This window comes from Balaenoptera physalus (assembly GCF_965194825.1).
Source record: "Balaenoptera physalus genome assembly, chromosome: 3".
Lineage (NCBI taxonomy): Eukaryota > Metazoa > Chordata > Mammalia > Artiodactyla > Balaenopteridae > Balaenoptera > Balaenoptera physalus.
Window position 1 is genome coordinate 141316382 of NC_138890.1, and position 24969 is coordinate 141341350.

General features: G+C 38.3%; 2 protein-coding genes across 9 annotated transcripts in view; both read left to right on the top strand.

Moving 5' to 3' along the window:
• PAIP1 (poly(A) binding protein interacting protein 1) overlaps window positions 1-1849 on the top strand; it is a 28764-nt gene extending 26915 nt beyond the window's left edge. For all 4 annotated transcript variants that reach the window (XM_082455915.1, XM_082455913.1, XM_082455912.1 and 1 more), the window contains 2 exons: window positions 30-123; window positions 1567-1849. In XM_082455915.1, the coding sequence (XP_082312041.1) occupies window positions 30-123; window positions 1567-1660 (188 nt within the window). In that variant the 3' untranslated portion in view covers window positions 1661-1849. The remainder of the gene's footprint in view (window positions 1-29; window positions 124-1566) is intronic.
• A 1584-nt stretch (window positions 1850-3433) lies between these two features.
• Window positions 3434-24969, top strand: part of LOC309657892 (uncharacterized protein C5orf34 homolog) — a 37431-nt gene continuing 15895 nt past the window's right edge. For 4 of the 5 annotated variants that reach the window (XR_014261955.1, XM_082455880.1, XM_082455881.1 and 1 more), the window contains exons 1-6: window positions 3434-7791; window positions 11639-11872; window positions 12073-12162; window positions 16130-16773; window positions 18830-18925; window positions 22162-22285. Coding sequence is in view for 4 of the 5 variants with exons in the window: in XM_082455880.1 (XP_082312006.1) it covers window positions 11678-11872; window positions 12073-12162; window positions 16130-16773; window positions 18830-18925; window positions 22162-22285 (1149 nt within the window). In the remaining variant the exon portion in view is untranslated. Of the gene's footprint in view, window positions 11873-12072; window positions 12163-16129; window positions 16774-18829; window positions 18926-22161; window positions 22286-24969 lie in introns of all 5 variants that reach the window. The other variant, XM_082455879.1, reaches the window with a different exon arrangement.

Below are 24969 nucleotides of genomic sequence, written 5' to 3' on the forward strand. Positions count from 1 at the left end.
TCAGCATTAAAATTTTTTATTTTTTGTAGATTACCAAGAGAAATATCAAGAGTTACTTGAAAGAGAAGACTTTTTTCCAGATTATGAAGAAAATGGAACAGATTTATCAGGGGGTGGTGATCCGTAAGTTCTGTTTAGCTGCTTTCTTTTTTGGGTTTTTTTGGGGTTGTTTTTTGGTTTTTTTGGGGGGGGGTTGTTTTGCTTTGTTTGGCCATGCCGTGCGGCTTGCCAGCATGATCTTAGTTCCCCAAGCAGGGATTGAACCCGGCCCCCCTGCAGTGGAAGTGTGGAGTTCTAACCACTGGACTGCCAGGGAATTCTCATCTTTAGCTGCTTTCTTTGTGAAATTTCTGTGGCCACAGTTTGTAGATCGAGTTTAGACTAGAAAAGATGATGAAAGAATGTGCATTTTGATTTAATGGTGTTATAGTGGTATATATGTAGTAGTTATTTACCAAAAATTTTCAGAAAATCATATTAGAGAAAACACTATGGTTCTGAAAATTACATATAATTAAGGTGGAAAAACTATTAATGTAGCATATTCACACAGTTAGTTTTTATAAAATAGATACTATTGGTATACCTAAGACTTAGTGACTCTAATGCTGTAAGATCTTGGGTGAGTTCTGTGCCTGTTTCTCCATCTATTAAATAGGAATAGTAGACCCCTCCTTGAGTTTTTCTGAGAACTAAATGAGATACATAAATACTTGAAACAGCCCCCTGGCACATAGTAAAAGGCTCAAAGCTTAGCTGTTAAACGATTAAAATTAAAACACAGATAACTATATAAAAATGTTTGGACTGATAGACATATAGTCCTATTCTCATCTCTCAATCTTCATCTGCCATTCTTTGTAATAAAATAAACTTTTACTGTATTACTCATTTATCGTTAGATTGTACTGCATTTTGTATATGGAAGGACCAAGAACTTGTGAGGTTTAGTTCCAGTTCTGTTAACAATTCATGTGAATTTGGACAGGCTACTTAGATTCTCCTCTTCATAAGTGGAGGGTGGAAATAAATTAAATCTGTGACTTCAGTTTTTCTTATCCCATCTCATGTGTTGTAGATTTAAAAAAAAAAAATGAACCACCTTTATTCTGTCTCTAAGTAGTAACATTTTAATTATAAGTCAGTGTAAGATTTTCTAATGTTAACATACTTTTATGTACTAGTTTAATAGAAAAAAATACAGGGATGTGCTTCCAAGCACAATCAGGAAGGTTCAGCCCTGCCGAGAGTATACTACTGGAAATTAAAGTTGTCCTTGGCATTGAATTTCAGGTTATCCTCTAAAGATTTGTTTGGTAAGCATTATATTCTCTTTGCCCTAATGAACTTGTGGCATTTCAACATAGGGCCTTGTACTAGAAATGGGGGAGGAGGAAGGAGAAAGACCCATCAGCAATTGGTAGGATTGGCAAGATAGTTTTGTCACATGTTGGTAGAAAGGGTCATGGGGGGTGGGGAGACACATACTTAACTTTCATGGCTTAGTATCTTAGACATTTTCTGAATTAAAAAACATTAAACTTGTCACATTTGCTTCTTTCACAGATACTTGGATGATATTGATGATGAGATGGACCCAGAGATAGAAGAAGCTTATGAAAAGTTTTGTTTGGAATCAGAGCGTAAGCAAAAACAGTAAAATTGAGTTTCAGCATATCAATTTTATAAAGCAGTTTAGGTTATGGTGATTTAGCAGAACACAGGAAAGCAAGAAAATGTGTCACACTTATACCAAATTAAGGATGTTGAGTTATGTTACTAATGTATGCAACTTTAATTTTGTTTAACACTCTCTGCCAAAATAAACTTTATTCCCTATAACTTAAAATGTGTATATATATATAATAGTTTATTATGTACAGTTAATTCCACTGTTTTGGCTGCAATAAAATCGATTTTGAAAAAAATGAAAAATGTCGAAAGTAAATTTTGCTAGCTGGTTAGAAGCTTATCCTTTAAATTCTACTTTTCTTGAGGGAAAAATTCTTAGCCTGGAAATACATATTACTGCAAAATGTAGCATCCTTTTTTAGATATGAGTATTATAGGTTTCACGTAGTTTTACATTTAATGTCTCAGTGAATTGAGTTTCAAATATGAATCAGAATCATGAATATCTTTAGCACTGAAGTCTTAGAATATATCATTAACAACTGATTTACATATCCAGATGCTATTTGAGACCAAGGGCTTTTAAAATGGAATAAAAAAAAGACTAAGAACTCCCAACTAAACAACCAAGATTCTTCACTGAGGATTTATTGCAATTCTAGAATTGGTTTTTTTCACCTAACCTCACTACCCTAAAGCCTGGAACATTATTCTGCTTTATTTATATGACTTTCTCATTTTTGTTTTATAGCATGAGTTGCATTGACTTTTTTACTAGAGAATTTTACTAGATCTTTGTCACTCAAGTTTTCATCTGCTTTATAATTGCTATACCTTGAGAATCACTTTTCTAATACTTTTATTACTATAATGTGGTACCACCTCAGCCCTACCTAATTAATATTTTTACCAATGTCAAAATCTTTTTCCAACTAACCAAAAGTAAAACTTAATGTACAAAAGGATTGCTTGTAAATATGCATGTAAATAGTTCTGTTAATAACCCACTGTTTTACATTTGGTACATCTGTGTCTGCCTATACAATCAGCTTTCTCACTTTTCTGCTTGTTTGTTTGGTCTGGATTAAAATTAGACTTTAAAAATAAAATTTAAATAGTTTTGTTTCCTCTAAGTTTTTGGAGTGGTATCCTGGTATTTTAAAGAGTTTCTGTTGAACTTTTTTACATGACATCATAAAGTTCAGATTTGAAATCAGAAACTATACTAGAATAGAAGATATTCTATTCAGTGTCTGTTGAACAAGAGTTTCAATAAGATATACATCTACTCGGAAAAAAACAGCAATTATAAAACATTAAAACTCTTTAGCGTCCTTACTGTAAAAGGGAAATATATGTGTAATTGGGGTTTTTGGAAATTGTAATAGTCAGAATTCTTATTTTTAAGAATGGCTCCTAACATGGTGGCTAGTACTTTAATCTGTAGTTCTCTAAAGAGTGTGCTCACTGTAAGTCTCAGGGATAGGGGGAAGGGGGTGTAGGGAAGGGGCCCGACATTAGACTGGGGCCAAGAATATGCTAACTGAATATACTTTAAACTTTGCTCAGTCGCTCTGTGCGTAACCACCCAGTTTTATCTGCCAGCTCATTGTCACCAACTACTGCTGTACTCACAACAGCTACCAACAGGATCGTATGTTCCAATTACCAGTGCTACTTAAGTAACCACCCAAACTTAGTGTCTTCAAACAATCAGCGTTTTATTATGCTCGTGCTTCTGTGGCTCAGGAATTTGGACAGGGTACAATAGGGGTGGCTTTTCTCTATCCTGCAGTGTTTTGAGGCCTCGGCTGGGAAAACTAAGGACTCGGGGTGGCTCCCACAGCTGGTGGTTCTAATCATCTGGAGTCGTCTTCACTCACATGGCTGATGACCGGGCTGAGATGACTTGAAGCCATCACTCGACCAGACCACCTGCACAAGGCCTGTCCACATGGCTTGGGCTTCTTGCAACGTGGCAGCTGGGTGTTGAGGGGGCGTTGCAAACGACCCGGAAGGAGCTGCCTTGGAAGCTGCATGCAGCATTACTTCTGCTACAGTGTCTTGGTTGTAAGTGAGACACTTGCTGTAAAGCTGTATCAGATAGGAGGCCTTCAAAGAATGTGTGGACATGCTTTAAAACTGCAACAGTACATACTGAAAGGACGAGCTGGCCGTGTACCACGACAGTTGGCCTTTAGGATTGCCATATCTTCGACAGAAATACGGATCAGTAAGTCTTTTGTAACAGGGACTATTAGTACAAATCTTTAATGAGCAAGGACACAAAGGTGCCAGTGAATGTTAGTCTTGTGTCTGGTAACAGTGCAAATATTAGTCTGAACCTGGCAGTTGTGTCATCAACTCAGACCCTCTGTCTATATTGTCAATGCTCTTCAGCCAAAGACTACCAGGACCACACCTGTACCTGAATGTGCTGGGTTTAGTACTTGTCGTGAGGCAGAATATACACCATGGGGAACTGTGGGGTATGTCAGTAAGAGGTTGTTCAAAAGAACTTACAAGATTTGGGCTTTGGTTGGATAATTTGGGAGAGGGCCTAAGAAACTGGAGGTTCACTCTAGCTTGGGTGCTGTCAGCAGGGGCAATTCTATGATTAGGTATTTCATTCAATCTTATCTATAGGGAGGACAGTAGAGCATGGATTAAGTTGTAATTTGTTTAATAAAAAAATCGTCACATTTATTGAGAGAGGATGCTTGGTGTAAAAGAGTAAAAACCTGTCCAGGACGGAAGGACTGAAAATTAGCTCAAACTGAAAAAGAAGGAAGTAGCCCTGCCTATTCATCAGTCTGGGAGGACAGACACAGGTAAAGCCAGCTGCAAATTTAACAGGAAACATTTTTCCCCAAGGTCATGACCACCTTGCGTGACCATTGCTTTGCGTGACCACTGCTCTGTTACCAGTGATGCCTCCAGACGTGCTTTGCCATCCTCACCCATCTTTTACTGGGGATACCCAGTTGCTAAACTGCCCTCACCTCATGATAACAGCCAGTCCCTCAGTTAAACCCTGCTGCTAATCCTGTGCAGAAACAGCATCCAACCAGGAACTGGTCTCTCTTCCCTTAGAGCTTCCTCAGAATTCTTCAGCAGGAACCCAAACCTTACAACGATGAGGCCCTCCTCCCCCTGTGGAGAGCATCATTTGTGTTTCCTCTGAAGTGTGCTTCCTTGCTTACATGTCAAATATTTTGTCAGACTACAGGCTTGAGCCTGGTGGTCTTTGGCTGACTAGACTTTAGCAGATGTAAATAATTTAAGGTCATGTATGCTACTGGTATATTGTGTAAGCCGAGCAAAATGCCAGCCCTGGATGAACTGGACACTGCAGCTGCATCCAAGCATCTGGAGGTCATGTTTCTGGTAGGTTTGTACTGCTATAAATTCATAGTCACCACCTTCATTTAGGCTGTCAGTGCTGCCTGTTATCTTACTACTTCTTCATTCTCTTGTTTAATTCAAACCCTCTCTACTCTGCCTGCCCCTTTATTCCCTAAAGACTTGCTTCACTGGAAAAAAAAAAAAAAAAGCCACTGGACAAATGTACACAAATGCATCTGCATATACTTCATCCCTCCTCTTCCTGTATAAGAAGTATCCCTCCACCTATTAAAAACCAGTTATTCAACATGTGCTTGAATCCCATGCCCTCTCACTCTCATGAACTCTATTGTTACTTGGTCTGTAATTTTTTAAAAAATCTTTCTCCATTGGCCCTTTGCATGAACTGTTGAACATGCCATTCCTCTCATCAAAAGAAATCTGGCCCTTACATTTCTCTCCAATTACAGTCCTATCTTTGCTTCCTAGTCAGACTTCTCAAGTGTTTTCCCATTTTTTTTCCATTTCCTTACCCATTTGCTCTTCAAACCCACTATAGCTGCTGCCACCACTATATACAACAGATTTCATTAGTCAACAATGACGTCCATGTCATTAAGTTGAATAAACACTTAATTCTTTAGCTTGTTCTCTAGGCAATATCTGACACCAAAATTGAATACACCCAGGCATCTAGAATACAATAGCTTGCTTTCTAGCTTTTGTGCTGTTTCTCAGTGTTTGGGGGGATTCTTTTCCCTTACCTAATCTGTAAGAACTGGTGTTCCTCAAAGCTCAGTCCTAAGCATTCTTTTCTCACGTCACAGTATCCTTGGACTATTTCATCTTCTCCTGAAGCTTCAGTTAGCATCTATCACCATTGACCTCCATATTTATTTCTAATCTCCTGATTCTAGACCTTTACTAACTTGTTTCCACTGGGAGGTCTCACAAAATTTGTCATACTATTCCCTAAGTTTACTCTTCTTACATTCCCCTCTCATTGATGGCACTGACACCTACTCACTTTCCCCAACCAGAAACCCCTGGAATTGTTTTTAACTCCTACTCTTAAATCATCCCCAAAACCAAAGAGTTGATCTCCTAAATATTTCTTGGAGCTATACTCTCCATTCTCACTGTCCAGTCTTGAGTCTGAACTGCCGTCATCTCTCCTGTTGCTCTTTCAAAAGCCTTTTACTGGGCTCCACACGTCTGTTCTCGTATCCTACAATCCACTCTCTATTCAGCAGTTCCAGGAATTTTTCTAAAGTACAGAAAGCACCACAAAACCCCTCTGTAGTAGCCAGAATTTATATATAGGAGGTTCATATACACTGGAGGGGGAAAAGGTGGGAGTTGGATAGGACCTAAGTTAGCACTCTGTAATAAAACTGATGTTACAGATCAATGAAAACATGGCTGTCTGAGGATGCCCTTATTACACTTTACATAAGATTGAGGTCAACTTGCATATCAGACTTTTTAAAATGGAGATGAATTTAAGGAGCTATATTTCAATCCCTTAGTGCTGCCACCTTTTGCTTAAAGCCCTTGTAATAGTTTACCACTGCTATTAAGATAAAGTCCATAATTCATAAATCTGTACTGCCTACCTCTATAGCCCAATTTCAGGCTTCTGTCCCCTAAGAAGAGCCTCTCTCTTCTCTTTAATCATTCTTAAACCAAACTGGCTTTTTCCCCAGCCCTTTTAAGGGGCCAGATCTTGCCTTTGGGCCTCAGAGCCTTAACACAAGGCTGTTACCTCTGCTTGAAACACTTTCCCCCTCTACTTGGCTAACACCTACTTAGCCTTTGGATTTCAGTGAAAATATTTCCTCAGTCTAGGTTAGGTCTGCCCACTATATACTCCCACAGACCTCTGTATTTTTTCTTAGGAACACTTATCACAACTGTGATCAAATTATTGTCCAGTCGTTTCTTTCCAGTTAATCTCTAGCCCCCATCCTCAACCCTGGGTCTCATTCGCTGCTTTATCCCCAGCACGCCCAGCACGTAAAAGACTCTGCATAAATACTTGTTTTAATGGAAATAAATAAATATAGCAGACGCGTCCACTTGCCATTGTAGAAAAAGATTTAAAAGGTGCAGAGAAACTGTTGAAAGACATTTTCTGATACCAAACTAGGAAAAGAAGGTCTCTATCTTTGCCCAATTTTTTTAACGGCTTTATTGACGTATAATTGCTTAGATTATTTAAATAAGCATTACTCCACTAAATTACACCTCTGTAGCTATCTCGGATAGACCATCAGAATGCAAGCCCCAGCCAGCTTTGGAACAACCAGGTCAGACCAGTTCCTTGGGGGGTACCGGAAGTAAAAGCCGGAGAGGAGCGGACCAGCTTCCGGACTGGGAGCCCCGCCTCCCCTACTTCCGGTCCCGCCCCCCGATGCGAACGGGGGGCGCGGTCAGGTCGGGACTTCCGGTCTTCATTTGTAAAGTGGGGCGGCTTTCCTAGGGTGCGGGAAGGTTTGAATCGCAGCTGTTTGCCTTCGCTTCTTCTCCGGGGTCAGAGCTGTCGTTGCTGCTGCCGCTGCTCTTCCGCCACTCGGACTCGACGAAAGACCGCCAAACACTCTCCCTGTGGCCTTACTCCTCTCGGTTATGATTGTTTTCTTTCATCGAGAAACATAACTTGCTGGTAATTTGTTAAACTCAAGACAAATTCCTCGAGAAGCAGTCGTGGGCAGGCGCAGACGTTTCTACTCCGACCATTTTGGCAAATTAAAAGCACAAGGGCCGTTGATTGTCCTCATTTCCACGACTTTTCAGCTCAGAACTGCTTGCTGTGTGAGTTTAAGACGTTGGTTGTTGTTTTGATGAGGCTTTTTCTGTAACTAGATAGCGCATTTTAAAAAATGAGGTTCCCGTTTATGTCAAGAACAAACTTGAGGCTTTTTGATCGTTAAATATACTCGGACGTAATGTGCTGGGTGGTGAAAACACAAACAGGAATAAGACAGTAGAGATGAGGCTGGAAATTTAGGTTGGAGCTGGATTATTTTTTTATGATGCCAGGAACTTTAGACATTCTACTGTTTCCTGTGTATGCTTGATTATTTAAATACTCTAAACAACAATTATACCCCAATAAGCTGTTAAAAAAAAAAAAAAAGAAAACTTGGCTAAAGATAAAGACCTTTTTCCAATTGTTATCAGAAAATATGTTTTCCAACTGTGTATCTGCACCTGTTTTTTTCAGAAATAGCAGGTTGATATCATACATATATATGATACGTATAGCTGCAATATAAATATATTTATTGCTATGAATATTTATTGCCGTTTAACAAGTATGTAAACAAGTGATGTAAAGTGGTTGGTATGGTCGGGTTGTGGAAAGTTACTTGTGAGGGCAGTACTGGAAATGGATTAGAGAGGGGAAAAATTGGAAAATGTTCCCAGACAGTTTACAGGAATGGAGGGGCAAGTTGTCGGCCTGAAACAGAAAAGGAGGAGCCAGATTTATGGGAGAGACTGAAAAAATCAACAGGACTTGTTACAAGGATGTAAAGGGAAACACTGAGAAATCAAATATTGCTAACATTGAGATGCCATTAACTCAAATTGCAAATTCAGGAGGAGCAAGAATTTTAAAATTCACTTATATATTCTTATATATTACTTATATATTTATCATTAAAAAAAATTTATTGCACCCTTATTATTGGCCAAGTATTGTTTTAGATGCCAGGGATAGAACTGTGAATAAGACAGATGAGGGCCCTGCTCTGAATGAGTTTATGTGCTAGTGGGAAAAGACTAAAAGCAAGTAAATAAATAGAACAGTTTTGATAGCAATAGATATTTTGAAGAAAAACGATGAAATGGATAAAAAGTGATTGGGAGATGGTTGGGAACAACTTTAACTGGTCAAGTTAGGCCTTTGAGGAAGTTAGATATTTGTACTGAGATATTAATGGTGCCAAAGAACCAGCCATGTGATGAGCCAGGGAAAGGACATGCTAGGCGGAAGGAACAGTGCAAAGGTTCTGACATGCGATACAGCTTCCTTAAAAAAACATTAAAAAGGCCAACGTAGCTAAGTTGTCCTGAACAAGAAGGAGAGAGTTAGGAGATGACATTGGAGAGGTAGATGGGGGCAGGTTGTATGGCTTTTATAAGCTGTGGTTAAGAATTTGAGTTTTGGGCTTCCCTGGTGGTGCAGTGGTTAAGAATCCACCTGCCAATGCAGGGGACACGGGTTCGAGCCCTGGTTCGGGAAGATCCCACATGCCTAGGAGCAACTAAGCCCATGCACCGCAACTACTGAGCCTGCACTCTAGAGCCCGCGAGCCGCAATTACTGAGCTGGCGTGCCACAACTACTGAAGCCTGTGCGCCTAGAGCCTGTGCTCCGCAACAAGAGAAGCCACCGCAATGAGAAGCCTGTGCACCACAATGAAGAGTAACCCCCGCTCGCTGCAACTAGAGAAAGCCCCTGCACAACAATGAAGACCCAATAAAGCCAAAAATAAATAAATAAAATAAATTAATATAAAAAAAAAAGAATTTGGGTTTTATCTAAGTGCAAATGTTGGGTTGTAAGTCAAGAAGGGTTAGATCTCATTTTTATTTTAAAAGGTCCCTCTAGCTACTGTTTGTAGACTGGCCTCCAGGGAGTTAAGAGTGAAAGTGAATTAGGGGGTATTACAGAAGTCTGCTTTTGGTGGGAGTGATTAAGTTCCATTTTAGTCATGTGGAGTTTGATGTATCTGTGGAACAGGGACATGAAGAGAGGTCCTGCAGGCAACTGGAAGCTCTGGAGAGAGGTCAGGTAGATTTGGAAGTTCTCTAAAGAAAGAAAATGATTAAAGTGTGAATTTCCTCAGGAGAGATCATTTAATATTGGTTTAGTATTTACTTATATCCTGACATATTCTGCAAAAGATTATAGGCTATATCACACGTAGCTAATTACATACATTGAAGAGGGGTAAGATTTTTTTTTTAATAAATTTATTTATTTTATTTATTTATTTTTGGCTGCGTTGGGTCTTCGTTGCTGCATGTGGGCTTTCTGTAGTTGCGGAGAGCGGGGGCTTCTCTTCGTTGCGGTGCGCAGGCTTCTCATTGCGGTGGCTTCTCTTGTTGCGGAGCATGGACTCTAGGCACGCGGGCTTCAGTAGTTGTGGCTCACAGGCTCTAGAGCGCAGGCTCAGTAGTTGTGGCGCACGGGCTTAGTTGCTCCGCAGCATGTGGGATCTTCCTGGACCAGGGCTTGAACCCGTGTCCCCTGCATTGGCAGGCGGATTCTCAACCACTGCACCACCAGGGATGCCCGGTAAGAGTTTTTTTTAAAAAGCAAGGGTGGGCATAAAAGCAACATGAGTTATCTAGTAAGAAGAGATGAAATGGGGACTAACTAAGGTCAGGTGTTGATGAATCCTTGATTTGAGAGAATGGTGAAGAAAAGGAATGATTAAAAAGAGCAGTAGATATAGAGGGGGTGGTGGAGGAGGGACCATGGTGCACCCCCCCCCTTTTTTTTTAAATAAAAGGCAGAGGAAGAGGAAGTTTGGTGCAAGGGAAGATAGACAACATTGTCACACGTTGACCAGTTTAGCAGCGTGAAGACTGAAGTCATTGGGTATAGGAAGATACTGGTGACCGTTGTGAAACAATTTCAGTAGAGAGGTGGAGGAGAAAGCTGGATTGCAATTCATCGAAGATTGTTGGGAGAGAAAGCTAACACTGAGTGGATACTATACCTGAGAAGTTTATTGGTAGGCAATAGAGGTAAACTGGGGAAAGTGGTATCTATGGAAAGTTTTTTTTTTCTGACAGGTGAAACTTTTATCACCTGAGTAACAGAAAGAGATGATGTCCTAGAAGGGGATGGAGTTAGTTTTAGAAAGAATCATAAAATTTACTGAGCTTCTACAAGGCAACATTCACACTACTGGCGCTGTCATACGTGTTGTCTCATTTAATCCTCACAATGATCCTGTTACCCCCATTTTACAAATAAGGAAACAACCAACCCAACCAACCTGTGGTTTATAGCTATGAGCTGGTGGAGTTGGAACCCAGCCCTCCATTCCCCTTCCGTCATACCTATATGGAAAGCGTAAGTGAAAATACAGAGACATTTAGAGGTAAAGAAGAGGAAATTGAATTCAATGAAATAAGGATGAATCTAAGACACTAGGTGGTTACTTAGCTTTCTGAGTCGTGACATGGATCTACTTCCTTAATGCCAGGCTAGGGGCAAGAATCCAGGTGTTCTTTTCCCTTAGGCCTAATAGTTACTTTTGGCCTGCCTTTTACATGTCCTACAAATGATTTGCTGTATTCTTTTTGCAAAGATGGAATTTGCTTGTTATTTGAAATGAGACACTGAGCATACAATTTTCAGAAGTTAAACTTCAGAAGTAAAGCTACTAAAATGATAAGAGCATTTATAACTTGGTGGGCCATCTCCCTCTCAGTTATCTTCCCACACTGAAGTAGAGCCCTTGGGGTTAATGAAGGCATTCAGATCACATAAGCGTGTATAGCAAGATAATCACTTTTCATTCAAAAAAAGTAAATGCAATGGCAATTTTGTGTTTTGCTTATGTTCGTCCACTTATTTTGATAGAACTTTTGTACATGAAGAGAACTATTTGGAGCTACTGTATTTCTTATTTCCTCAACCTTTGCCTTGGAAGGACATTTTATCCATAGTCACAATAATGGCGGCTGAAGTGCAAATAGTACTTTATGAAGATGACTCAGTGCAAGTACAATATGTTGATGGTTCCAGATTGCAGCTTTCTCCCTGTGGCTCTGAATTTTTATTTGAAAAAGCACCTCCTATTTCAGCACATCCTTTACAACAACCAGAAAGAATTCGCCAAAGGACACACTTTGTTATTAGCACGTACCGAGTAAGTAAAGATGACACAAAAACTACTCTTTTTTTTTTTTTCTTTTTTTATTTAAAGCAGCGTAAAAAAACTACTCTTTTTAATACTAAAATATTGTTGAGGTGGCCAGAATATGGAAAGTAGTTAGTATTCCGGATTACTGTCATTCTAAATTGATTTTCAAATCATTTTTTTAAATTACTTTGTATTTCTTTTTGTAGGAGCAGCTACAGCGAGCCCTAGATTTCCGTAACTCTTTTGCTACTTGCCCTTTTTTATCTGAAAGCATCATACCTTCTGAAAGGAAAAAGGTAATATTTTTTAAACTTCATTTTTAAAACAAATATTTGAGGACAAGTAATTACAAACAGGTAGTTTAATATTTAGTCTTTTTCTTCATGACACTTTGAGCATAGACATGTTGTTATAGAACACATAGACCTATATATTTCCACAGACTAGGGTGTTTTGATATTTTGTACATTGAGACACAGAAGTTATATAGTTTATCTCTCTGCCTTTTTTTTCCTTTAACATCTTTATTGGATTATAATTGCTGTACAATGTTGTGTTAGTTTCTGCTGTATAACAAAGTGAATAAGCTATATGCATACATATATCCGCATATCCCCTCCCTCTTGCCGTCTCCCTCCCACCCTCCCTATCCCACCCCTCTAGGTGGTCGCAAAGCACCGAGCTGACCTCCCTGTGCTATGCGGCTGCTTCCCACTAGCTATCGATTTTACATTTGGTAGTGTATATATGTCAATGTTACTCTCTCACTTCGTCCCAGCTTACCCTTCCCCCTCCCTGAGTCCTCAAGTCCATTCTCTATGTCTGCGTCTTTATTCCTGTCCTGCCCCTAGGTTCTTCAGAACCATTTATATGTGTTAGCATATATATGTATTAGATTCCATATATATTCCATATATATGTGTTAGCATACGGTATTTGTTTCTCTCTTTCTGACTTACTTCACTCTGTATGACCGACTCTAGGTCCATCCACCCCACTACAAATAACTCAATTTCGTTTCTTTTTATGGCTGACTAATATTCCATTGTATATATGTGCCACATCTTCTTTATCCATTCGTCTGTCGATGGACACTTAGGTTGCTTCCATGTCCTGGCTATTGTAAATAGAGCTGCAATGAACATTGTGGTACATGGCTCTTGTTGAATTATGGTTTTCTCAGGGTATATGCCCAGTAGTGGGATTGCTGGGTCATATGGTAGTTGTATTTTTAGTTTTTTGTGGAACCTCCATACTGTTCTCCATAGTGGCTGCATCAATTTACATTCCCACCAACAGTGCAAGAGGGTTCCCTTTTCTCCACACCCTCTCCAGCATTTATTGTTTGTAGATTTTTTGATGATTCTCCGCCTTTTTTTTGGAGCAGAGGATTATACTCAGAACTTTACAGATAGGTGACTTTTTGATTCTCAGAGGTGTCAATATTAACAAACTTTGCGACCATTTTAAGTAGCTTATGTGTAGTTATTTGTTAATGTGTAGTAGAGATGTGTAATTACTTATGGGTATACACATTTTATTCTTTTATTCTATTTTGAACTTTTAGGAGTAATAATAACCATCATTTCTTGAGGGTTTACTATGTGCCAAGAACTAGGAATAGTATTAAAAATATTTAATAACACCAGTATGGCATGGGTACCTGCTGATCAAAATGGATGTCCAAACAATCAAAATCAGGTGTATTGGTTACCTACCAAACCCCTTTTTACAGGTGAGGGAGCTAAATCTCAGAGAGTTTACCTAATTTGTCCATGAAAATTTTCTAAGTGGCAAAGTCAGGATCTGAACCCAGTCTATCTGACTCTGAAGACTGTGTCTCTTAATCACTTTCTGCTACAGTCATGATGCTTGCCTGCTTACTGAGTAATTTTCTGTTGTGTTGTCTCATGGCAAAGGAGTCAAGAAAAATTGTAAGCTAATGACTTAGTTTACAAGGCCATTTTTCCATTGTATCTTTTTTTTTTTTTTTTTTTCCGTCTGCATTGGGTCTTTGTTGCTGCACGCAGGCTTTCTCTAGTTGCAGTGAGCGGGGGCTACTGTTCATTGCGGTGCGCAGGCTTCTCATTGCGGTGGCTTCTCTTGTTGGGGAGCACGGCTCTAGGTGCGTGGGCTTCAGTAGTTGCAGCGTGTGGCCTCAGTATTTGCAGTGCATGGTCTCTAAGGCATGCGGGCTTCAGTAGTTGTGGCGCACAGTAGTTGTGGCGCACGGGCTTCAGTAGTTGTGGCGCATGGGCTTAGTTGCTCCATGGCATGTGGGATCTTCCCAGACCAGGGATCAAACCTGTGTCCCCTGCATTGGCAGGTGGATTCTTAACCACTGCGCCACCAAGGAAGTCCATCCACTGTATCTTTTGAGTAACTATTCATTGAAACTATGTAACTTGCTGCTGATGCTGCAGTAGGATCCTTAGGTAGTCTAAGTCTAGAAAAAAGAATTGTCTGAACTGACCATCCTTATAAAGCAGCTTTGCCATCAATGAATACTGCCCTTTTTTTTATAATTTTTTTAATTGAAGTATAGTTGATTTACAATGTCGTGCCAATCCGCTCTACAGCAAAGTGACTCAGTTATACACGTATAGACATTCTTTTTTTTTAATATTCTTTTCCATTATGGTTTATCCCAAGAGACTAGATATAGTTCCTTGTGCTATACAGTAGACCTTGTTGTTTATCCATTTTAAATGTAATAGTCTGCATCTACCAACCCCAAATTCCCAGTCCATCCCTCTCCCTTCCCCCCCCCACCCCCTTGGCAACCACAAGTCTGATCTCTATGTCTGTGAGTCTGCTTCTGTTTTGTAGATAGGTTCATTTGTGCCACATTTTATTTATTTATATTTATTTATTTATTTGTTTTATTTTTGGCTGCGTTGGGTCTTCGTTGCTGCGTGTGGGCTTTCTCTAGTTGCGGTGAGCAGGGGCTACTCTTCGTTGTGGTGCACAGGCTTCTCATTGCGGTGGCTTCTCTTGTTGCGGAGCACGGGCCCTAGGCACGCAGGCTTCAGTAGTTGTGGCGCACGGGCTTGGTTGCTCCATGGCATGTGGGATCTTTCCAGATCACGGCTCGAACCTGTGTCCCCTGCATTGGCAGGCGGATTCTTAACCACTGCGCCACCTGGGAAGCCCTGTGGCACATTTTAGATTCCACATACATGTGATATCATATGGTATTTGTCTTTCCCTTTCTGACTTACTTCATTTAGTGCAGTAATCTCTAGTTGTATCCATGTTGCTGCAAATGGCATGGATACTGCCCTTAATTTTAGCACACTAACATCTGTACACATAGATAGCACTGTAAATTTACAAGGCTTTCTTGACAGTAGTTTTCATAAATCTACGGTTTTATATAAATGGAAGGTGAAATGTGTAATTTGGCAAGCTTAACTGATTAAAAGACTGTTATGTGACACTTACCGTTTTTATCTTATATGAAAAGATGCAACAGGCACTGTTACCTGTTATGAATCTGTTTGCTGTTGGTCCAGATCAGTTTACCTTTGAGTAATTCGATTTTTTTAAATGTTACCCTTTAAGGCACCCGGAATTTATTTTAGTGTGTGCTGTACCTGGTGCTATGTAGGACGAGTACCTTATACATGTTATCCTATTTAGTCCATGTGATAATCCTTTGAGATAGCATTTCCCAAATGCTGTTCAATAATTTCAGTACCATTTACTAAATATGTAATCTCCCTTCCCCCCCTTGTTTTGAAAAACTTATGTTATCATATGTAACATTTTGAGATATGGTTGAGTCTGTTTCTGTGTTCTCTAAGTTGTTCTGTCAGTGATTTTTATGCTGGTTCCATACCATTTAAGTTATGATTGCTTTTCATACAGCAGTGCTGGTCTTCCCTCATTTATATTCTTTTTCAGAATAGACTTTTTGGGAGGGGCTGCAAATCTATTTATCTCTGATTCATTGTACACTTTAAATCAAAATACGTTTAACATTAAATATAACCAAGATGATTTTTCTTTCTCTTCTTTTCTGTCCTTTTTGTCAGAGTGTGTGTGTGTGTGTGTGTGTTTTATGTCTACTTTTCTAAGAAATAATCTTAACAATATCAAATGTTCTCTGGAGAACCATTTATAGGCTGACATTTTTCATTCTTTCTAGGTAGTAGAACACAAAACTTTAAGAGCTTTCTTACATAATATGTAAGTATCAAATGTATGGAAAAATTGGACTGTTAACAGAAAATACCATCCCTTTTTCTCCCCTCAACTCAGCGTATCTTCACTGACATCTCAGAAGTGAGATGGCCCGGTCTTGATACTGATGATGGCATGATATGTATGCAGAGTGGCACCGTGAAGATATCATCTTTAGATGGTCATGCATACCTTTGCCTGCCCAAGTTTCAGAATGAATTTACAGTACATTTTTTGTGTAAAGTAAGCCAGAAGCCAGACTCATCTATAGTACTGTCAGAAAAAAATAATAAAGCCAAAAAGGACAAACTAGTTGAAAAAGCTGGCAAAATCTGTACATATGGAAGTTTATCAGGACAGAGACTGAAGAATAAAGAAAATGAACTTTATTATCAGATCACGAAATCCAAAGAACCTTTAGAGAAGAGTTGTGTAAATGGAACTGAAGGGTGGGAGGCGCTGTCTTCACCTGGGACAAAAGACACGTGTGTATACACGTGGGTAAAGCAGTGCTGGTCTGTGGCCTCCTGTCCGGAGGAATGGAAATATCCTTTGTCTTTAGCACTTCGTTTTCATAATAAAATCAGCAATATGTCTGGAACTGATGCAGATATCACCCAGAAGAGAATTTTAACTTCTGACGTTTCTGAGGAAAGAGGAAAAGAAGTTTCTGTTCTTCCCAGGGCCCTGTTACTAAGCTGTCCTGTCCCACACCTGCACAGGTAATGGAAGAATGACTTATTTGTCCTAATGCTTTTGTCAGAACCAGACCTTACCTAAGGATCATTTTTCTTTCTGAATCATCTGATACCATTCATAAGGGAAGTTCAGTTGATCTAAAACTTTGCTTGTAACGGATAGTAAATAATGTCCCCGGCTAATGTGTTGCTTATATTTCTTACTTTACATCCATGCATTGGATGTTGGTGGAAGGCTGACTACACTAGGTACTTTGTTAAGCATGGAGACTGTAGAGGTGATTAAGAGTCCCTGCTTTCTAGGAGCTTAGAGTCTAGTAAGGGTCACTATCACTGAAAAGATTACTGCAGTGTGGTAAGTGATGGCACAGAGCTCTGTGGGAGCGAGCCCTGGGAAGCATCCGCTGCTGCTCAGTGGAACCTGCTAGTTCTGTTGCTTGAGCATGGACCTGACAAGTGTGTGATCATGGGTTCTTTCTCTCATACATAGCCTCAGAGGACACCCTTGTCTTTGGTTAACTGACTGTAAATATGTCCATCTTCAAAAGGGCTAAACATGGAGAGGCTTCTGGATGGCTAGGTACAAACCTTTTACCTTCACTAAGAAATGAATAGCCTAATGGTTATAGATTTGTAACATGAACTCTGTATAAGTAGTGTAGTAATAATGATAATAGCTAACACAGAGCACTTTGTGCCAGTCATGGTTATACTTACCTATTTTGTCCTCATAGTAACCCCATGAGGTAAGTACTATTATCAACCCCATTTGGTAGAGGAACTTGAGACACAGAAATGTTAAATAACCCAAGCACAGTCTCACAGCTAGTGCTTGTAGAATTGGGATATGATCCCAGGTAGTCTTCTGAGTACATATTTGTTATTGGAAACAAAAAATGGGAATGATTTTTAGCCTTGTCATGATTATGTAATTAGAATTGGGAATTCCAGTATTATAAGTACACATCAAAAGAGATTTATGCTTCTAAATTAACAGTTTTTCAGTAACTTGCCACTGGCCTTGATTGAAATCCATTATCCTTAGGCATGGCTTAACAGGCCTTCTGTTATCTGGTCTCTTCGTGGGTCTGTAATCCTCACCACTCTTGCCCTTGCTTTCTCTACTCTTGCTAAACTGGACTTCTTGCGGTCCCTAGAATTCTTGCCCAAGCTTTCTTTTACCACGGCACCTACTCTTTCCACTCCAGGAACACTCCCTTTATCTCTCTCAGCTCGCTAACTTATGCTCATTTCCAGGTCTTAGCATAAATAAGCCTTTCTTCCTTAGGGTCATTATTCTGAAGTCCCTAGATTGGATTAGGCTCTATACAATCCCATCGCATACAGTAATTCTCTTTTCTTTATGTTCAGTATCTACTACTTTATGTCCCTGCTAGATAGAATCTCCATTGAGGGCAGGGACCATGTCTGCTTTCATGGGTGTCATATCCATAGTGTGTATTGCACAGTGCCTGGCTCACCATAGATATTTCAGTAAATATTTATTGTTTGAATCCTAAATTTTAAAGGTTAGTGAAACTTAATTTATGTATTTATGCTGAGGTTCAATAATGAGATTATTAAAAATACATGGAAAAATAAGATTACAGTTGACTGTTGGACAACACGGATTTGAACTGTGTGGGTCCACTTATACACAGGTTTTTCTCAATAAATATAGTGCCTGTATTTTTATTTTTCAGATCTTTAAATGAACTAAGTGTGGGGGGAAAGTTTGTGTTCGATTAGAGATCACAATTTGGGGAATCAACAGAACTAGGGTTTGAGTCCTGATTTTATCCCAAACTGTTTCAGCTTCCTGCCCTTGGGTGAGTCATTTATAAACTCCTTTGTTTTTGAGGCAGAGATAACAGTACTCGGTTTTCTACTGCACTGGGGTTAGTGCCCCCAACCCCCATGTTGTTCAAGGGTCAACTGTAGTTTTAAATTTCATTAATGCACTTTCATATTAATTTCTACTTTTCTTTTATCTAATACTTAAGCAAGAAATAAATCTTACTACAGTAGCACTGTTATGTTAGGCAACCAGAATTAATAGCTTGTATTTTGTCCTTCACAGGTGGAATTATTGTGATTCACTTTTACAGTTCGGTGAAGAAGAATATTCCTATCCTGAACTAGTGAAAGTGGTTTGGTACAAGGGTATTACCTATAGGTAAGGCACTTGTGTTGCATTTGGAGCTATTTAGCAATGTCACGGAGGGTATAGGACTAGCCTTGTGGATAGACTCCCCCGTGAGGACAGTTTTGCTGCGGCCAACATTCTCCTATGTTTGGCCTTGAGTTTTACAGATCTTTATGTGTACTAATAAAATTTAATTTAAATTAAATTTAAATTTAATTAAAACTAAATAAAATTTAATTAATAATTTTATTAGTGCACATAGATGTCTTGTGACTAATTCACATTAACCATATTCACAAGATTTTTGTGACAACTCCAAAGCCAATGAGGGATTAGTTTTGCTTGTGAATGAAATATTTTGCCAGTTATTTAGGATACCGCTTCCAAGCAATAGGGGATCTAGTCATCTGAATCAGTCACATCAGAAGGATGCCTGTTGAGCATGGAATTAGAGGAGAAGTTAGCTAGCCTAGGAGAGATTTCAGCCACCATTCATGCCACAGATATTCACTGAATGTCTCCTCTGTGTCTGAACTAGTCTATTGAATTATCCCTCTTCTACCACAAAGTACACCTCTCTAGCGACTGGAATAATAGTGTTGGCTAGATTCAGAGTTTCACTTCTGTAAATAATGCTAGAAGAAATTTGTGAAATTTTTGTTCTTTGGGGTCTCCTTTTCCTGCATGAAAACCACCCCTTTCTCTTTTTTGTTGTTTGTTTTTATTTTTTACTTTTATTAAAAAAAATTATTTATTGAAGTATAGTTGATTTACAATGTTGCGTTAGTTTCAGGTGTACAGCAAAGTGATTCAGTTATACATATGTATGTGTGTGTGTATATACATATATTCTTTTTCAGATTCTTTTCCCTTAGAGATTATTACAAAATATTGAGTATAGTTCTCTGTGCTATACAGTAGGTCCCTATTGGTTATCTATTTTATATATAGTAGTGTGTATATGTTAATCCCAAACTCCCAATTTATCCCTCCTGCCCTTTCCCCTTTGGTAACCACAAGTTTGTTTTCTATGTCTGTGGGTCTATTTCTGTTTTACAAATAAGTTCATTTGTATCTTTTTTTTTTTTTTTTAAGATTCCACATGTAAGCGATATCATATGATACTTGTCTTTCTCTGTCTGGCTTACTTCACTTAGTATGATCATCTCTGGGTCCATCCATGTTGCTGCAAATGGCATTATTTCATTCTTTTTTAAGGCCAAGTGGTATTCCATTGTATATTATATCACATCTTCTTTATCCATTCATCTGTCAATGGACATTTAGGTTGCTTCTGTGTCTTGGCTATTGTAAATAGTGCTGCTATGAACATTGGGGTACATGTATCTTTTCGAATTAGAGTTTTCGTCTTTTCTGGATATGTACCCAGTAGTGGGATTGCTGGATCATATGATAACTCTGTTTTTAGTTTTTTAAGGAACCTCCATACTCTTCTCCATAGTGGCTACACCAACTTACATTCCCACCAACAGTGTAGGAGGGTTCCCTTTTCTCCACATCCTCACCAACATTTGTTATTTGTGATCTTTTTGATGATGGCCATTCTGACTGGTGTGAGGTGATACCTCATTGTAGTTTTGATTTGCATTTCTCTAATAATTAGCAATGTTGAGCATTTTTTCATGTGCCTGTTGGCCATCTGTATGCCTTCTTTGGAGAAATGTCTATTTAGATCTTCTGCCCATTTTTTAATTGGGTTGTTTGTTTTTTTGATATTGAGCTGTGTGAGTTGTTTATATATTTTGGAAATTAATCCCTGGTCGGTAGCATCGTTTGCAGATATATTCTCCCAGTCCATAGGTTGCCTTTTCGTTTTGTTTATGGTTTCCTTTGCTGTGCAAAAGCTTTTAAGTTTAATTAGGTTTAGAGAAATTTAGAGAAATTAAAGAAACAATTCCATTTGCCATCACATCAAAAAGAATAAAATACCTAGGAATAAACCTACCTAAGGAGACAAAAGACCTGTACTCCGAAAACTGTAAGACACTGATGAAAGAAATTGAAGACGACACAAACAGATGGAAAGATATACCGTGTTCTTGGACTGGAAACATCAACATTGTTAAAATGACTATACTACCCAAGGCAATCTACAGATTCAGTGCAATCCCTATCAAATTACCAATGGCATTTTTCACAGAACTTGAACAAAAAAAATCTTAAAATTTGTATGGAGACACAAAAGACCCAAAATAGCCAAAGTAATCTTGAGAAAGAAAAATGGAGCTGGAAGAATCAGGCTTCCTGACTTCAGACTATACTACAAAGCTACAGTAATTGAAGCAGTATGGTACTGGCACAAAAACAGACATAGATCATTGGAACAGGATAGAAAGCCCAGAAATAAATCCACGCACCTCTGGTCAATTTATCTATGACAAAGGAGGCAAGACTATACAATGGAGAAAAGACAGTCTCTTCAATAAGTGGTGCTGGGAAAACTGGACAGCTACATGTAAAAGAATGAAATTAGAACATTCTCTAATGCCATATACAAAAATAAACTCAAAATAGATTAAAGACTTAAATGTAAGACTGGAAACCACAAAACTCCTAGAGGAAAATATAGGCAGAACACTCCAAAGAGTGTTCAAAAGATAAGTTGCAGCAATATCTTTTTGGATCTGTCTCCTAGAGTAATGGAAATAAAAACAAAAATAAACAAATGAGACCTAAACCCACCCCCTTCTGACAATATGTTCTTCATATATGTTACAATAAAATTGACTTGGCTTAAGATTTTATAAATTATATACCCAATACCTTGATTGTACCTGGCTGCTCCAGGTACAGTCACCTTCTCTTAGGGGTGGCTCCTTTTACACATGGCTAACCTTATCCATCAGGTATTGATTCTGCTAGTTTCATTTTTACAGAATAATATTATTTTTAGGTTCTGGAGTTGTCATATTTAACTCCTATGCAGTGGGCATTGCTTTGATGACTATAATGTACCAGCCACTGTGAGTGGCAGTGGGATACCAGGATGATAAGACAAGATGCCTAACTTCTAGAAGTTGAGCTTAGTTGAAATAGATACATAAACCAATTCTGGGTGTTCTCTTTATTTTTTGCAAAAAAAACTAATTTAGCTGGTTGATGTGCAGAGTATGAAATTATCCATTTTTTTTAGATAGGCAAAAAAAACCCTCATACTACCTTTTTTTTTTAATATGATTGCCATCATCTATATGTTAATCTCAATGAGAAAAATATTTTTTTTAATGATTATTTCTTTTCCTTAGACTTACCCACAAAAATATGAACTCAATAGAGGTTTATCCTGGAGATGGATCTGTTTTCAAATCAGAAGGAGCTTATTTGGGAAACTATTTTATATATTATTCCATTCAAGAAGGATCAGAAGAGGTAAGTTGACAATGAGGTCTCAGCTCAAGAAGATTTTTGGTACATAGCTGTTTCTAAATAATTCTGAATATATATATATATGGGAAATTAGATCTTTATAAAATTTCTTGCTACTACTTCTTAGTCTAGAGAATTAATATAATCTTACTGCCAGCATTGGCACAGTAATTACTAACCGCCTTATTTTTGCTGTATTCTCATCCAGTATTCTGTCATCCATTTGCCTAAGCAGTTTGTGTTTAAATCAGAAATTAAATTTCTTCTGTCATAGAATTTATCAATAGGAAACACTGAAACCAGCAATATAATTTTGAATCAGTATACTTCTTCGAATTAATATTTGCATATTAAAAAGCACATTCTTTTCTCCCTACATACAATTGCTTGCATATTTAAAACACCTTTTAACTTAACTCCTAAATCTTCATATACAATTAGAACATTGAACAGGATCGTTCTGTTGTTGAAAACAGTGAAACATAACATGATCTATTTAATATATCAGACCAAAGTGTAATCATGTGGAAATTTTGTTAATAGTCCAAATTTGCTTGTTCCTAGTCTGACACTTGAAATCCACCCTTTTATAGGGATTACTATAGTATCACACAGCTTTGCTTCGCAGGATGGAACATAATACGTTTTCTTTCTCTATTACAGAGTATTTGAGTGATAAGATTATCAGGGTTGCTAGGGAGAAGACTTAAAACTAGAGCAGATTTTTTTTAACTAGGGAAAATTTCAAACATATGCAAAAGCAGAAAGACAAGCGTAACAGACCTTCATGTACCCATTACCCAGCTTGTTCCATCTATACTTCCCACTGCCCCCTCCACTCCCTATTTATTTTTAAGTAAATCCCAAGTATCATTTTATTCATAAATATTTTAGTATATATTAAAGCAGATTCCCTGCTGAAGTCTATTTGTAGGAAAGTATTTATTCAATAAATATTAATTGAACATTCGTAGGCAGGCACTCTATTAAGCACTGGGTAAAGATGAAGTGTTCTTGCAGTCAAGAGTTCACAGTCTAGTAGTCAGTCAGTCAGGCAAACAGGCAAATGAGATGAAAGCATGACCAATAGTGTGTGTGTGTGTGTGTGTGTATGTGTGTGTGTGCATGCACACGTGTAGTGCATGAGATGATTCAGTAAACAGGCAAATAGAGTGGGTATGCATATACATCCACACTACTGACTGCTATGTATCGAGAGTTCAAAAAGCTACAAGGCAAATACAGAACATCTTCCTGGAGCTTCAGTTTTACTCAAAGGTGTCATGGGGAGGGGGTGATAATTTTTATACTGAAGCAAACATATCACATGTGCTTTGGAGATAAAACAAAACTTCCAGGCAAGTTAGTTGTGCCTTTGTGGTGGACTGCCTTGGGCTTTACACACTCAGACCCCAGTGAGCAACACATTCATTCTCCTCTGTCTACTTGAGTGAAAAGATTTAGAAACAATTGGCTTTCTTTGGGGAGTAAAATTGTTTGCTCCTTACTTTAACCCATATTCCAAAATAAATTCCAGGTGGATTAAAGGGCTAAATGTAAGAAACCAAACTTTATATTTATTAAAAGAAAATAGAAGGACAGTCTTTATAATCTTGTGATAGGGAAGGCCTTCTTAAGTACAATACAAAAAACCAGAAGGCATAAAGAAAAGTTTGATCAGCTTGAAATTTTTAAATGTATGTTAAATTTTAAATATTTAACTTTAGTTAAATTAGATAAAGTAAAAAAGACAAAGGCCTGGAAGAAAATATTGTACACTATAAATCATTAATAAAAAGACCAAAAAAAAAACCTAATAGAAAAATGAGCAAAGGATAAGAATGATTATGCCATGTAACCCATAGTATTTGAAAACATGTTCAACTTTACTACTTGCATCAAAGAAATGCAAATTAAAATAACAGTGATATAATATTTTTCACTCATCAAATTGTCAAAAGGTTGATAATATCTACTGCCAGCAAGGGTATGGGGAAAAGGGGTGCTTTCATAGTGTTGATTGGAGTGTAAATTGATTCAGCCTTCATGAAGGCCAACTTGATAATATCAAGTAAAATTGGCTAGAAATTCTGCTTCTAAGGTATCTATCCTAGAAAAATATGAGCACATATATACAAAGAAGCATGGCCAAGGATGTGGACTGTGGTCTTGTTTGTAGTAGCGAAAAACTGGAAGCAATCTAAATGTTCATCAGTAGAAAATGGTGAAATAAGCTATGGTGATCAGGTCGTGGGAATGCTGGAAGCAGTTTAAAAGAATGAGGAAGATGTAGACGCATAGAAAGACAGATATTGAAAGATCTCCAAAATGCTGTTGAGTGAAAAAAGTTGCATGAGAAGATGTACAATGATATCTTCTGTGTAAAGAACAAAAAACAAACCCCAAACCCAATTATATTACTGTATATAATACATGTGTAAATGCACAGGGAAAGATCTGGGCAGATAAAAACTAAACTGAAGTGGTTACTTTTGGGGAGGAATCTGGGATTTTGTGAGGGAGGAAGAGTCAGGAGGGACTGAAATCTTATGTTTTTGAACTCTTCCCCCGCCCCCCACCAAAATGTAGTAATGTATCACTGCTTGCATAGTTAAAAATTTAAAGAGGAAAGATTGACAGGGACCGACAGTGTAAGTGCTTCCATAGAGATAAACACTTGGTGCTTT